Source organism: Pongo abelii, chromosome 1 (assembly GCF_028885655.2).
Source record: "Pongo abelii isolate AG06213 chromosome 1, NHGRI_mPonAbe1-v2.0_pri, whole genome shotgun sequence".
In the NCBI taxonomy this organism is placed as follows: domain Eukaryota; kingdom Metazoa; phylum Chordata; class Mammalia; order Primates; family Hominidae; genus Pongo; species Pongo abelii.
Genome location: NC_071985.2, coordinates 98997179 through 99013059, shown reverse-complemented (window position 1 = coordinate 99013059; position 15881 = coordinate 98997179). Strand labels below are relative to the sequence as shown.

The 15881-nt window shown below is 37.0% G+C and overlaps 1 protein-coding gene across 5 annotated transcripts in view; it reads left to right on the top strand.

Moving 5' to 3' along the window:
• The window catches only part of SNX27 (sorting nexin 27), an 88935-nt gene that overhangs the window by 40934 nt on the left and 32120 nt on the right, over positions 1 to 15881 (top strand). For all 5 annotated transcript variants that reach the window (XM_054527975.2, XM_009244357.4, XM_063727693.1 and 2 more), the window contains 5 exons: positions 2086 to 2278; positions 4620 to 4684; positions 6014 to 6118; positions 9795 to 9873; positions 12024 to 12187. In XM_054527975.2, the coding sequence (XP_054383950.1) occupies positions 2086 to 2278; positions 4620 to 4684; positions 6014 to 6118; positions 9795 to 9873; positions 12024 to 12187 (606 nt within the window). The remainder of the gene's footprint in view (positions 1 to 2085; positions 2279 to 4619; positions 4685 to 6013; positions 6119 to 9794; positions 9874 to 12023; positions 12188 to 15881) is intronic.

Below are 15881 nucleotides of genomic sequence, written 5' to 3'. Positions count from 1 at the left end.
TGAACCTGGGGGGCGGAGCTTGCAGTGAGCAGACATCGTGCCACTGCACTCTAGCCTGGGTGATACAGAGCGAGACTCCGTCTCAAAAAAAAAAAAAAAAAAGACCAGTGACAAACAGGAAGAAGATATTCACAATACACACAAATGAAACAGATAATGTCAATATATAAAGAACTCCATAAATCAAATCAATAAGAAAAGCCAAAAAACTTAATATGAAGGTAGGCAAAACGCATGAGTAGGTACTTTACAAAAAATGACACTCACATGGTCAATAAGTATATGAAGAGATATTAAACATCATTAGTAATTAGGATCACAGTAAGAAATCTTTTCACACCAATTCCATTGGCAAAATTAAGAGGATCTTTTTTCATATTGCTGATAGAGAATAAATTGGTACAACCACTTTAGCTTACATTTTGGCATTATCTCTTGAGGTTGAATATGCATACGCAGTTCACTCAGGGTTATACTCAGAAGAATATCTTTTGCATGTACAGCAGGAGGCATTTATACAAATGTTAATGGCAGCATTATTCACGGTAGCTAAAATCCAGAAACAACCCAAGTGCTCATGAGTGGGAGAACAGATTAAAAACAAACAAGCAACTATGATATATTCACACAACAAAATGCTGTATGCAGCAGAGTATACCACAAAGACATATAATGTTGTGATGAAACTATAGTATAATATTAACTGAAAAAAGTAAGTCCTTTGAAGTATCATTCATCTTGATACTCTATTTTTATAAAACCAAAATATCCTTTATTAGAATAAAAATAAAAATTTAAGAATTATATATAAATGCAAAAAATATATAAAAAGAAAAGGGAATCATGAACATGGTTGGATATGATAACTTTTTACGGTCAGAGAAACAGGGACATAAGGTCATGGGATAGAGGAGGCAGAGACTATATGGTTTAAAGTAAATTATTTTCAAGGTCTTAGCTTAGCTTTTATTTTGCTTTTCACATTATCTGTTTACTAACAAAAATTCCAGTGTTGCTGAAATCATTTTGTTTTTTTTGAGACAGTGTGTCCTTCTGTTGTCCAGGCTGGAGTGTAGTGGCAGGATCGTGGCTCACTGCTTCCTCTGCCTCCTGGATTCAAACAATCCTCCCACCTTAGCCTCCTGGGACTACAGGTGCATGTCACCATGCCCAGCTTCATTTTTGTATTTTTTTGTAGAGACAGGGTTTCGCCATGTTGCCCAGGCTGGTCTCGAACTCTTGGACTCAAGCAATCTGCCCGCCTGTCAGCCTCCCAAAGTGTGCTAGAATTACAGACGTGAGCCACCATACCCAGGCCGCTTAAATCATTTTTAGACCTTTTCTTTGGAATCAACTTTAGAGCCAGTTTAGGCCACACACAAGTATCAGTTACATTGCTTTATAATCAACCCTAGGTTTTCAGCTCCCTTCAAATTTGCTTGCTTATTGACTCACTATATTTACCACATTGGCTTCAAATGACTTTTAACTTTCTGGAAATAAAATCCACCCTTAAAAACTGATAATTGCCTTTGAAGATATTTAAAAGTATGCTAGAGGTCATTTTAATAGCAAAAATAAGATCACGCTCCTCCTGCTGGGTGTGGTGGTTCAAGGTGGGTGGATCACCTGAGGTCAAGCGGTCGAGACCAGCCTGGCCAACATGGTGAAACCCCTTCTCTACTAAAAATACAGAAATTAGCCAGGTATGGTGGTGGATGCCTGTAATCCCAGCTATTCAGGAGGCTGAGGCAGGAGAATTGCTTGAATCCGGGAGGCGGAGGTTACAGTGAGCCGAGATCATGCCACTGCACTCCAGCCCGGGCAACAGAGTGAGACTCCATCTCAAAAAAAACCCAAAAAACAAAAACAAGATCATGCTCCTTTGGTAGTCCTTTTTTATACATATAACTTTATGCATGTTTGTCAAAAGTAAGTCTTACTTTAAAGTGACCTTGAATATAGATAGTCTTTGTTAAATGCATAGCAGAATGCATCTAACCAATATCATCTAAGCCTGACTAGATGATTCTGTGATTTAATTTGTATTAAGTATCCTTTTCGTTTGTTCTTCTCCTTCACCAGGTATATAATGTTTACATGGCAGGGAGGCAACTGTGTTCTAAGCGGTACCGGGAGTTTGCTATCCTACACCAGAACCTGAAGAGAGAGTTTGCCAACTTTACATTTCCTCGACTCCCAGGGAAGTGGCCATTTTCATTATCAGAACAACAATTAGATGCCCGACGTCGGGGATTGGAAGAATATCTAGAAAAAGGTAATCCAAACCATCAAACTCTACTATATTAAGTAGACGTAGGTTCTAGATATGCAACTTCTAAACTGCATAGCTGAATTTCCGGAAACTCAATAGTGAATGTAAGTCAGGTTTCTGACTAAGTATTGAACAATCTGAACTTTGAAGGCAAAACTGAAATGTCCAATACAATGATCAGTAGCCTGTTTCATTGGTTTGTTGAATGCTTAACAACAACAGAAAAATGAATATTTAGTTTTTGATGCATTTGGTGATGCCTAATGGACTTTTTTTTTTTAGACGGAGTCTCGGTCTGTCGCCAGGCTGGAATGCAGTGGCATGATCTCGGCTCACTGCATCCTCCACCTCCTGGGTTCGAGTGATTCTCCTGCCTCAGCCTCCTGAGTAGCTGGGACTATAGGCACATGCCACCACGCCCAGCTAATTTTTGTATTTTTAGTAGAGACAGGGTTTCACCATGTTGGCCAGGATGGTCTGGATCTCTTGACCTCGTGATCCGCCCGCCTCGGCCTCCCAAAGTGCTGGGATTACATGGACCTTTATTTTTAGGGTTATATTATCTGCCAGCAAACACATATAGACTCAGCAATATGCTGAATTGATTTGGGAACTAAGTGGGCAATATTAAGACATTTTAAATATTTAAGACATTTTTATTAAAATGATTCTTGGCTTACTGGTGTATCCTACATGAAAACTTTATTCATTTTACAGGTATTCATAGATAGGTTTGCTGAGTTGTAGGTAATCTAGAGTGCCCTTGTTCTAAGCAGGCTAAAGGTAGATACTAATACTTCTGTATTGAATTTTTTGTTTTGTTTTGTTTTGTTTTGAGACAGAGTCTCTCTCTGTTGCCCAGGCTGGAGTGCAGTGGTGTGACTTTGGCTCACTGCAACATCTGCCTCCCAGGTTGAAGCGATTCTCCTGCCTCGGCCTCCCGAGTAGCTGGGACTACAGAAGTGCACCGCATGCCCGGCTGATTTTTGTATTTTTAGTAGAGATGGGGTTTCCCCATGTTGGCCAAGCTGGTCTCAAACTCCTGACCTCAGGTGATCCGCCCGCCTTCCCCTCCCAAAGTGCTGGGATTACAGGCATGAACCACTGCACCTGGCCCTGTATTGAAATTTCCTTGTTATCTCACTGCCTCCAGATGATACATCAGGAGTCTGTGGATGTGGATGGTGAAACATTTGTCTAGAGGTGTGAGCCACTGCACCTGGCCATGTATTGAAATTTACTTGTTATCTCAGTGCCTCCATATGATACATCAGGAGTTTGTGGATGTGGATGGTGAAACATTTGTTTGTCTAGAAAGGCAGGGAAATGACACAGATCTCCTCAATAAGATAGCTCATCTTCTGGCTCAGGGAAGAGACCTTTCCTTGCTACATTATAAAGTTATATTATTTGGTAGCTGTTCAATAGGTTTTTCTCTAAAATACTGGTTTATAGAATAACAGTTTTACGTGATACGTAGTCATTCTGTTTCCTTGTAACTAACTGACCTAGTTGAATATTTTAAAAACTTTTGTAGGGAGGCTTATCGTGAAGAGAAACCATTTTCCCCATAGAAGGTAGTGGAACTTCTTTATCTGTTTTTAGCTTTTTCTAACATGGACTGGCCTCTCTGAACAAAGCCCTTGGGAAATGAGAAAGGGTACAATTTTTAAAAATCAAACAAAGTCACCAGTTTAATTTACCATTCTCATGAGAGTGTCAGGAAATTAACTTTCTTAAATTTAGAGGATTAGCTACCTACCTTACCTGCCTGCTTGCTTTCCTATCCCATCACCTCTCCCCAGCTTTTTTTTTTTTTTTTTTTTGGTTGTTGTTTTGAAGCTAAAGTTAAAGTCAGTAAAGTGAAATGATGTGAATTCTTAATTACCTACCCCAGTTTTCCGAAAATGGCTTTTAATTTTTGTGGTTCTCTGACTGGCCTGTTTTTAGGCCAAATAAATATTTTTCCTTTAGTATTTCAATTTTATATTTGGTTTATTTGATTAATCTTTCCCTACCACTACCTCTTTACCCCATGTTCTGTTGTTCTGCTTGTTAATAGGTCACACGAGACTGCAAAGTTATATTTACTGAACTTTTATTTCTCTTTTCTGGTTATGTTTAATATTTTTAGCAAGCTACATCTTTGTATTTTCTATTATTTCTTTGTTCTGATCATATTTAGATGAATGTTTGTCATGCCTTAAAATCTTGTATGCCAGGCATGGTTTGCTGCCTTATTATTGCCTGCTACTGATGATTTAAACTTAAACTTTGATATGTCTTTGACTTTATATTCTTGATTTTAAGGCCTTATGCCAGATTTTATCTTTATTTTCTACAGTGTGTTCAATACGAGTAATTGGTGAGAGTGACATCATGCAGGAATTCCTATCAGAATCCGATGAGGTAAGTGAATATCTCCTTTAGTGATTATTTTCCTCTTGGCTCCTTGTGGGGGAAAATAAGTTAAAGGTATTGATTATGGGTTAAATTTCCATAAGCTCTCCAAAGGACTCCATTTTTTCTACTTCCTTTTTATATGTATCCTACTTATGTATCCTTTAAGACCTAGGTCCACTTTCTCTTTGAAGTGCCAGGTCCACTTTCTCTTTGAAGCCATCCCTGATGAGTTTTCATCAATTTTTCATTCTACCAAAAACTTTTGCAATTAGTTCCATTCAGTGATCACGTGTTGCTATCTCATTCTCTAATTTTTGTACATATAATCAGATTGTCGCTTTATATTTTTAGCTTACAAGAGTGTGAGCTACCTGTAGGTAAGAGCTAAATCTTGACCATCTTTATATTCCCAGTGCCTTACCACAGCATCAAGCGTGTTGTAGGTGCTTAATAAATATTAATTGAATAGAAGAATGAATATTTAATGCTAATATAATAGTGTGTTATCCACTACTTATTTTATATGTATATGCCTTGTTTTCCCACTAGATTATAAATTTCTTATAGGCAAGGGCTTACAATAAAGCAATGCTTATGATTGTTTCAGGCAATGAGTAGTACTTTTTTAAAAGTGGTAAATGAAAATGGACTTGGTCTGAAATAATTTTCTCTCTAGTAAAAATTACAAGGTCAAAAATTACAAGGTTAGAGGAATGTGTTAAATCATCAAAAGCAGTAAGAGGATTTCTTTTGAATTAAGGAGAGTAAGAATTGTTTGCTAGAATTAAGGAGAGTAAGAATTGTTTTTCTAGAAGAAACTTGGGCATCAGGCTAACTTTGAAAGGAAAAATGGATGAGACTCAGGTATCCATTTTTTCTTTTAACAATCTCCTGATTATTTCAGGGTTCAGAAAGAAACTTAGTATATCTCTTGATCCAGTCTATATGCCTGACCATTAATACCAGAGAATGTACATGGAAACTACTGCTTTCAGTTATTTTCTCCTCTTGTTTGTGAATTCTGAATGGGGAAAGGGAAGCGAATCAAAAATCTCATCTGTGTTTGACCTAGACTGTTTCACGCAAGTTTCCTGTTTTGAAATGTGAACACGTTGGCTTCAACGTGTTTCTTTCCTTCCTGCTTATCTTAAAGGTTAACTTCTGCTGCAGCCCTGAAGTCAGCTTTATGACTTGTAAATGTATTGATTTTTTTCCCGTTTTCATTGGAACTCACTTCCTCTCTACCACGTTTTAGGTTATTGTCTAGCTAGCTTGTTACAGGGAGAGTGAAGATATACTGGGCCATAAATTATTTCTCTATGTCTTTTCCCCCAGAACTACAATGGTGTGTCCGACGTAGAGCTGAGAGTAGCATTACCAGATGGAACAACGGTTACAGTCAGGGTTAAAAAGAACAGTACTACAGACCAAGTATATCAGGTAAATTAAATGAACATGTAGACTTGACATTGGATGGTGTGAAGCGAAGGAAGATAGATTAAATGAGTCAATACATATAAAGTGCTTAGGGTGTCTGGCACATAATCCGTTTATTAAATGTTAGCTACTATTGTTATTATTAATGTGAAAGTACTTTGCCCTCCTTAAAAGAAAGGTACAGTAAATATCCCAGGTTGTAGTAGTTGTGATTAACGCCTCCTTTTTTTTTGGAGATGGAGTGTTGCTCTGTCACCCAGGCTGGAGTGCAGTGGTGCAGTCTCCGCTCACTGCAACCTCTGCCTCCCGGGTGCAAGTGATTCTCCTGCCTCAGCCTCCTGAGTAGCTGGGACTACAGGTGCCCGCCACCACACCCGGCTAATTTTTGTATTTTTAGTAGAGACACGGGGTCTCACCATGTTGGCCAGGATGGTCTTGATCTCCTGATCTCATCACCTGCCTCGGCCTCCCAAAGTGCTGGGATTACAGGTGTGAGCCACCACGCCCGGCCAACCCCTCCTTTTTTTATTGTAAAAAAACCATAACACACATGAAAACAGAATAGTATAATGAATCTCCATATAGTAATCATTTATATTTAATAATTATCAAGGTTTTGCCACATTTGCGTTATGTATATCTTTTTTCTTTTCCTTTAAGTATTTAAAGACAAATCCCATGTTATCGGACCTGTGCGTACTTCAGTATGCATCTTCTTACAAAACCACAGTGCCATTATCAAACCTTAAAAATTAGCACTATTGCTTTGGTATTGCCTAATAACTACTCCATAGTCACATTTTTCCAGTTGTCTAAAAATGATTTTTTACATTTGGTTTGTTAAAATCTGAATCTAAACAAGGTCGTTAGATCACATTTGATGTTTTTTTTTTTTTTTTTTTTTTTGAGACGGAGTCTCGCTCTGTCGCCCAGACTGGAGTGCAGTGGTGCGATCTCAGCTCACTGCAAGCTCCACTTCCTGGGTTCACGCTATTCTCCTGCCTCAGCCTCCTGAGCAGCTGGGACTACAGGCGCCCGCCACCACGCCCGGCTGATTTTTTGTATTTTTGGTAGAGATGGGGTTTCACTGTGTTAGCCAGGATAGTCTACATCTCTTGACCTCATGATCCTATTACATCGGCCTCCCGAAGTGCTGGGATTACAGGCATGAGCCACCACCCCGGCCTCACATTTGATTTTTATGTTTGTTTTAATATAGAACAGTCCCCACTTCTCCCCATTTTTTTTTTTTTCATGCCATTGTTTTGTTGCAGAAATGGGTCAGTGTCCTGTGGAATGACCCATATTCTGAATGTATCTGTTTGTTTTCTGGTGGTGTCATTTAATATGTCCTTCTATGTCTCTATATTTTCTATAAATGGAAGTTTGCTCTGGAGGCTCAATTAGATTCAGGTTCTGCTTTTTTGATAATACTTCATAATTGGTCCTGTATACTTTATATTGCTTCTCAACAACAAGTACACAATACTGGGTTATCTCATTTTAGTGGTACTAAGGTTAACCAGTAGGTTTAGGTGGTGAAATCTGATCTTTTCTTTGTAAAATTCACCACTGATCTTTCATCAAATGAATCGATCCATTGATGATTATTTCCTTAACCAGTGATTTCATTAAAGATTACAAAGTGCTGATTTTCTAATACTCTCATTTCTTCCACCGATTAGCTAGAATTCTTCTGAAAATAACTTTTCCTTGTCAACTAATGCTATTTAATTATCTTGATATAGATAATTTCCCAGTTTGTGGGAAAGACAGGATACATATTTAAGCCTTTCCTTTCATTGCTGATTTTCAGAGTAAATATATCATTATATATAAATATAATGATATATATTAATAATATATAAGATATATTACATATTAAACAATATATACTTTATATATAATTATATAATATACAAAATAATATAATATACAAATAATATATATTATTTAATATATAATGCATTATGAAATAGTATATATTATATATAATAATTTAGTCTCAGGTTTTTAGATTCAATGTGATTTAATCAATAACATATATTATCTTTTTGATGCTCAGATTGTTCCATCTGTGGCCAATGAACGCTCCTTCATGTCTGCTCCTGTATGCTTTTGATGCAACCTAGTATTTTCATGATATTATCCTTGCTTTTTGGTACAATAAGATGTCCTGGCCTCATCTTTGTATATTTCTTACCCTAGATATCTAGAATAGGCCATTTCCTTAAGGAGTCCTATTCTTTTAGTGAGAAACTGTATTTAGAGATCATGATCTGCATGCTGGGTGTAATCATTGCCTGTATATGCCTTTTCGTTGGCCTTTAATCCTAACCTGATCAGAATTTTCAGGGAGACAAGCAGGTTTCTGGGTACTAATGCTTATATTTTTCTTTTGTAGTAAACATTAAAAAATCTATCCCCCATACATTTATTCATCCACTGTATTTTATGGCAAATGATATATGTAGGATCTCAGGCATTTATGAAATTATACAATGGTAGGGAATTTCAAGAAAAGTACTATTTTTATAGCTTGCTGATCTTTTTGTTTTGTTTTGATTGCTTTTTTCCAGTGTTCCTCTAGCAAGGCTTAGGTTTTTTACACTTTCGTCCCAACCCTGTTACTGAGACTTCTAGCTATAAACTATTTTCTAAACCTTGAAAGCATTTTAATTTCTATCCAGTGCAATATACAATGATAATTTAGAATGCTTATAATGTCCCATTCCTCTGTCACATCATGGATGAACCTAGGCCTCATATGTGAGCAGATGTGAGAAGAAGGGGTATAATCACATTTGGCTTACTGAGATACTAATAATCAACAGTTTTATCTTTGTTTTATCAACAAAACAATGGCATGAGAAAGAGATACCTTACTTATATTGAGGTTGATCTTGAAAAGAAATTTTGTTACTACCAGTTTATGTTTTGTTGTTGTTTGTATGTAATTGTCATTTATTTGCACACAGTTTTCCAATTTCTTTTTTATTTGTCATATTAGGACCTGAGTTCCTAGAGAGAATGAGTGATTCTTGTTTAATATGCCTTTATTGTCCCAGCATTTTGCTATTTTATGTAGATATTATAATGGTAATTCTTAGGAAATGGAGGTGCCTAATGATCCCAACATGAGACATGGATCATCTAAAAAGTAAACAAAAAAATTTTGTTTAGCCAGAATATAATTGACAAACAATATTTTACTAGAATCAAATATATAGTTTTTTTGTGTTAATGTATTAAATGTAGGCTGAATGTGTGAAACTGGATATTTAAGAATTTGTTTTCTTTTTAAGATCTGTGCTATTAAGTACATTTCTTGTAAGTGGTGTTAAAAATAGAATGAAGTTATTTTAGAGAGGGAAGCTGATATTTAAGGAGAGACTATTATCAGCTTACACTGGAAGGGAGAAACTCATATTTAGAGATCATAGCTGTTGGGGCAGATACAGGTGTTTTTTTTTTCCCTTTTCTTTCATATATATGTATGTGTGCATGCATGTACACATACATACAAAGAAGGATAGCTATGGACCATTAATGCAATTTTTGTGAGGCCAAGGTGGCAGAACCTCTCCCCTTACCCTCCTCCACAGACATACACCTGCCTTTTCCTACAGCACTGTCTGACTTAATTTTCTTGAAACCAATCTATCCTGTTTAACCTTAGGCTATTGCAGCAAAGGTTGGCATGGACAGTACGACAGTGAATTACTTTGCCTTATTTGAAGTGATCAATCACTCCTTTGGTAAGTACCAGTGGCTGATACTAAGTTTTGTTTTCTAATACTATCAGAAAGAAACATTTTCCTAGAGAAGAGCTTGAAGACAAGGGGAGAGCCCACTCATTAGAACTGTCTCTAACAATCAGACCAAGCATATCCCATTAAACTCAGGTCATAAGCATGTCTGATCACTGTTGATTCTTTTTCCTCTTTTGTAAGTATAGGTTATAACTAGCAATGAATCGGAAGATGCTTTCATGAGGTTCTTTTAAATCTGAGGTTCAAAATTCATATATTCCAATAAAACAGGCTTAAAAAGATGGGATGTTCTATTTAGCCACATGTTTTAGTGTACTTTAGGATTTTTGTAAAGATTCTTAAGCGTAGCTTTCTGTTTTCAGAAGTTAGGAAGATATGTATTGGTTAAAAGCCTTGTTTTAATGCATACGTTTAAGTTTCTGTGTGAATAAATTTCCTCTTCCAAGGAAATTTTATTGTGTGGTGACAGGAAATTTATATTTTATTTTATAAAAGCTAGGGATGGTGGTCACATTGGTTGCATTGAGACTACAAAGGGGAGAGAGTCTGAGGGTTCTCTCTGAATGACATAGATTTCCTACAGTTTATGGGTCTCTTCCATATCATATATATTTATACAGGGCTAAGGCCAAAATTGATGTAGATAATACTGGTTGATTAGACCTTCCTTATCCCAAAAAGGGGGAGAGTTTGGTAGATTTAGGTTGCCTTGCTATCTCAGGTCCAGGTAGAATAACTTTGATTCCCCTAAAGCAGCCATCTCCCTAATATGTTTTTTCTTCCCAACTCACAGCAGTGTAACTAGACAGATGTAAATTATGTTACAAAGGATTACTAAGGTACCAGGACATCTGGATTCTAACCTTATTTTTTTTCTAAGCTTTAGTTTCACTTTCTATAAAATGGAAAATATTAAATCTGTCTTTTGTAGTGTTATAAAGCCAAGTAAACATCGAGAGAGGAAGTAATCTCAGCAGTTTGGGAGGCTGAGGCAGGAGGATTGCTTGAGCCCAAGAGTTTGAGACCAGCCTGGGCAACATAGTGAGACCGCCATCTCTAAAAAAATTTTAAAAATTAGCCAAGCATGGTGACACATGCAGGTGGTCCAAGCTAGGAGGCTGAGGTAGGAGGATCAGTTGAGCCTAGGAGGTTAACGCTGCATTGAGCTATGATTGTGCCACAACACTCTAGCCTGGGCAACAAGTGAGACCCTGTCTCAAAAAAAAAAAAAAAAAAAAAAAGGAAAGAAAAGAAAACTCAGCCTCTCAGCCTTTCCACAAAAAGGCAATTTAGAAATTAAAAGTGGTAGTTTTTTTTATCCTGCTTGAGTGGCTGTTAGGAAGAGGAAGTAACATTACTCAGAAGACACTTTTCAGTTTGAGGAATGCTGTAGGATTTTTGGAGGTGGGCTGGAAAAAACCTTTTGGCCTTAACAATAAAAGCAGTCATGGAGAATTGCCACATGAGAGACTCTGAATGTACCATAGCTGGGTAAGAGGAGAGGCTTGCTTTAAAGATGGTTAGTGGACATGAGCTGTAACTAGCTAATGGATTAGATATTTTAACTAAATTTGGAGTTGGTGCTGTTTGTAGAGTTGTCATGTTAACTGATCTGTGCCTTAGTCCATTTTGTGTTGCTGTAAAGGAATACCTGAGGCTGGGTAATTTATAAAGAAAAAAGGTCTATTTGTCTCCTGATTCTGCTGGTTTTCAGCTGATGTCTACCAAACATCTTTAAGACTGGGTTCAAAATTGGGCATCTGGTAAGGTCCTCAGGCTGTTTTCTTCCACTTATGGTGTGTGTAGAGATCACATTAGGCCCCACCTCTAACATTGGGGATCAAATTTCAACATGAACTTTGCGGGGTGACAAATATCCAAACCACAGCACTTGTCATTCAAGTGATAGGTTTCAGTTAGCTTGAGACTTGACTGGCCATGGTCATAGCTAGAAAGGATATTTGGCTGGACAGATAAGGCTGTTTTGTGCTCCCAAGGCAGAACTCCTTGGTGAATTTGAGATGATGTTCTGGTTAATGATAACATACCATTCTTGATCTGCCTTACATAGTTTATACTAGGGAAATTTCTTATATCTTTTCACTCCAGCTTTCTGTGTTTTGTCTTTCCTTTAGTACGTAAATTGGCACCTAACGAGTTTCCTCACAAACTCTACATTCAGAATTATACATCAGCTGTGCCAGGCACCTGCTTGACCATTCGAAAGTGGCTTTTTACAACAGAAGAAGAAATTCTCTTAAATGACAATGACCTTGCTGTTACCTACTTCTTTCATCAGGTAGGTGAATTGATCTTCTTGAAAGGCACAATTTCTTTTTATGTTTGAATATAGTTGGTGCTTTGCCAATTTCCTGTGAATCCTTAGACAGGCTGCTTTGCTCCTGGGTCTGAATTACATTTGTAAAATGTTCTGTCCCATTTCACGAAAGATAAATAGATAAGTTTTAGAAGTAAAGATATCCTGGAGTTTAAAAATACTTATTTTTTAAATATGTATTCTAATATTTTTAAACAATAGGAAATGAGCATTGTGGCTGTGTACTTGTTCAAAAATTTTCCACCAATATTATACATACATAGATTTTAAAGCATCAAATAGTTCTACACAGTTTATTGTGAAAAACAGTAGTTGCCCCTACTTATTTCCATCTCCCCCCATAGGCAACCACCTTCACCTCTTTTAGCTCTGTTTTTTATTGGTTTGTTTGTTTGTTTGGTATTTACTTCTATGTCTCCATTATAACTTGGTTATGTTGCTCCTACTTAATTTTTCAGATTCCAGCAGCATCTCTTCATTTCCCACTATTGAAGATGAGACACTAGCTGTCTTTCCTTCTCCATTCCTACCATATATCCATACCTTTTTCATCTCTCCCATCCCCTTAATAAAGTCAAGTTATAATATTTGTAAGGTCAATATGCAGTGTTTACAATATTATGACTGTAAATAGTGAAATTTACAACAGAGCCATATAATAAACACTGTCTTTACTTTTCACTTTCTTTACATTTTATTTTTCCCCAGCTAATTATTGCCCTCCTTTTTCATTTGCTTAATTTTCTGTGTACTTACAATTAATTTAGCTCCATACTCTTCACCAGTTGTCTAAATCTCCTCTAAAGACATTCAGTTCAGACCCATCAGGTAGTTCATGATTTCCACTTTCTGAAGAAATCTCTTGTGGAGCCTCTTCCTCCATCCCTGTGTGAAGTGGCAGCTCTCTACTGTAGTGCACAGCTGGCCTTCTGGGATTGCCCTTCACTACCACCATCTCCTGTTTCCAGTGTGAGAGTACATTGTTTGTTTTGTTTTGCTTTACTCCTATATTTTTGTAGAATACATTTTCAGAGCTGTTCCTCTTTTTATATACGTAATTTTTTATTTTTAATTTTTGTAGGTACATAGGTGTATATATTTTGGGGTACATGAGATGTTTTGATACAGGCATGTGGTGTGTAATAATCACATCATGGAAAATGAGGTATCCATCCCCTCAAACATTTATCTTTTGTGTTACAAACAATCCAGTTATACTCTTTTAGTAATTTAAAAATGTACAATTAAATTATTATTGACTATAATCACCCTATTGTGCTATCAAATACTAGGCCTTATTCATTAATTCTACCTATTTTTTTGTACCCATTAACCATCCCTGACTCTCCTCCAATTCCCCACTACCCTTCCCAGAGTCTGGTGACCATCCTACTCTCTATCTCCATGGGTTCAATTGTTTTGATTTTTACAGTCCACAAATAATTGAGAACATGTGATGTTTGTCTTTCTGTGCCTGGCTTATTTCACTTAACATAGTGACCTCCACTTCCATCCATGTTGTTACAAATGACTGACTCTCATTCTTTTTTTATGGCTGAATAGTACTACATTGTGTATAAGTACCACATTTTCTTTATCCATTCATCCGTTGATGGATGCTTAGGTTGCTTCTAAATCTTGACTGTTGTGAACTGTGCTGCAGCAAACATGGGAATGTGGATATCTCTTCAAAATACTGATTTTCTTTCTTTTGGGTATATACCCAGCAGTGGGATTGCTGGATTGTATGATGATTCTATTTGTAGTTTTTTGAGGAACCTCCAAACTGCTCTCTGAGTGGTTGTACTAAGTTACATTCCCACCAACAGTAAACAAGGGTTCCCTTTTCTCCATATCCTTGCCAGTATTTGTTATTGCCTCTCTTTTGGATATAAGCCATTTTAACTAGGGTGAGATGAGATATCTCACTGTAGTTTTTATGTGCATTTCTTTTTTTTTCCTGTTGAGTTGTTTGAGCTCCTTATATATTCTGATTATTAATCCCTTGTCAGGTGAGTAGTTTGCAAATATTTTCTCCCATTCTGTGGGTTGCTTTTTCACTTTGTTGATTGTTTCCTTTGCTGTGCAGAAGCTTTTTAGCTTAATGTGATCCCATTTGTCCATTTTTGCTTTGGTTGACTGTGCTTGTGGGGTATTACTTAAGAAATCTTTGCCCAGACTGATGTCCTGGAGAGTTTCCCCGATTTTTTCTTGTAGTAGTTTCATAGCTAGAGGATTTAGATTTAATTATTGAATCTATTTTGATGTGACTTTTGTATATGGCAAGAGTTAGAGGGCTAGTTTCATTCTTTTGCACATGGATATCCAGTTTTCCCAGCACCATTTATTGAAGAGACTGTCTTTTCCCCAGTACATGTTCTTGGCACCTGTGTCGAAAATGAGTTAACTGTAGGTATGTGGATTTGTTTCTCAGTTCTTTATTGTGTTCCATCGGTCTGTGTGTCTGTTTTTATGCAGTACCATGCTGTTTTTGTTACTATAGTTCTGTAGTATAATTTGAAGTCAGGTAATATGATTCCTCCAGTTTTGTTCTTTTTTTTTTTTTTTTTTTTTCAGAGACAGGGTCTCGCTTTGTCACCCAGACCAGAGTGCAGTGGCGTGATCACAACTCACTGCAGCCTTGACCTCCTGGGCACAGGCTATCCTCCTGCCTCAGCCTCCCCACTAGCTGGGACTATAGGCCCATGCCACCATGCCCGACTGGTTTTTTAAGGTTTTGTAGAGGTGGGGATCTTGCTGTGTTGCCCAGGCTGACTTGAACTCCTAGGCTCAAGATCCTCCTGGCTTAGCCTCCTAAATTGCTGGGTTACAGATGTGTGCCACCACACCCCACCCAGTTTTCTTCTTTTTCTTAGGATATCTTTGGCTATTCTGGGTCTTTGGTGGTTCCATATAAATTTTAGGGTAGTTTTTTTTTTCTATTTTTGTGAAGATGTCATTGGTATTTTGATAGGGATTTGCATTGAATCTGTGGATCGCTTTGGGTAGTGTGGACATTTTAACAATATTTATTCTCCAATCCGTGAACATGGAATACTTTTTCCATTTGTTGGTGTCCTCTCTTCACCTTTCTTTCATAGTGTTTTAATTTCTTTTTCAGATTGTTCAGTGTTGGCATATAGAAATGCTACTGATTTTTGTTGTTGATTTTGTATCCTGCAACTTTACTGAATTTATTTATCAGTTCTAATAGTTTTTTGGTGGAGTCTTTAGGTTTTTCCAAGTATAAGATCATATCATCTGCAAACAAGGAAAATTTGACTTCTTCCTTTCCAATTTGGATGCCCTTTATAACTTTGTCTTGTCTGATTGCTCTAGCTGGGACTTCTAGTACTATGTTGAATAACAGTGGTGAAAGTGGGCATCCTTGTTGTGTTCCAGATCTTAGAGGAAAGGCTTTCAGTTTCTCCCCATTCAGGATGGTAGTAGCTGTGGATCGGTCATATATAGCTTTTATTATGTTGAGGTTCCTTCTATACCCAGTTTTTTGAGGAGTTTTTATTATGAAAGGATGTTGAGTTTTATCAAATGCTTTTTCAGCATCAGTTGAAATGATCATGTGGTTTTTGTCCTTTACTCTGTTGATATGCTGTGTCACATTGATTGTTTTGTGTTTGTGAACCATCCTTACATT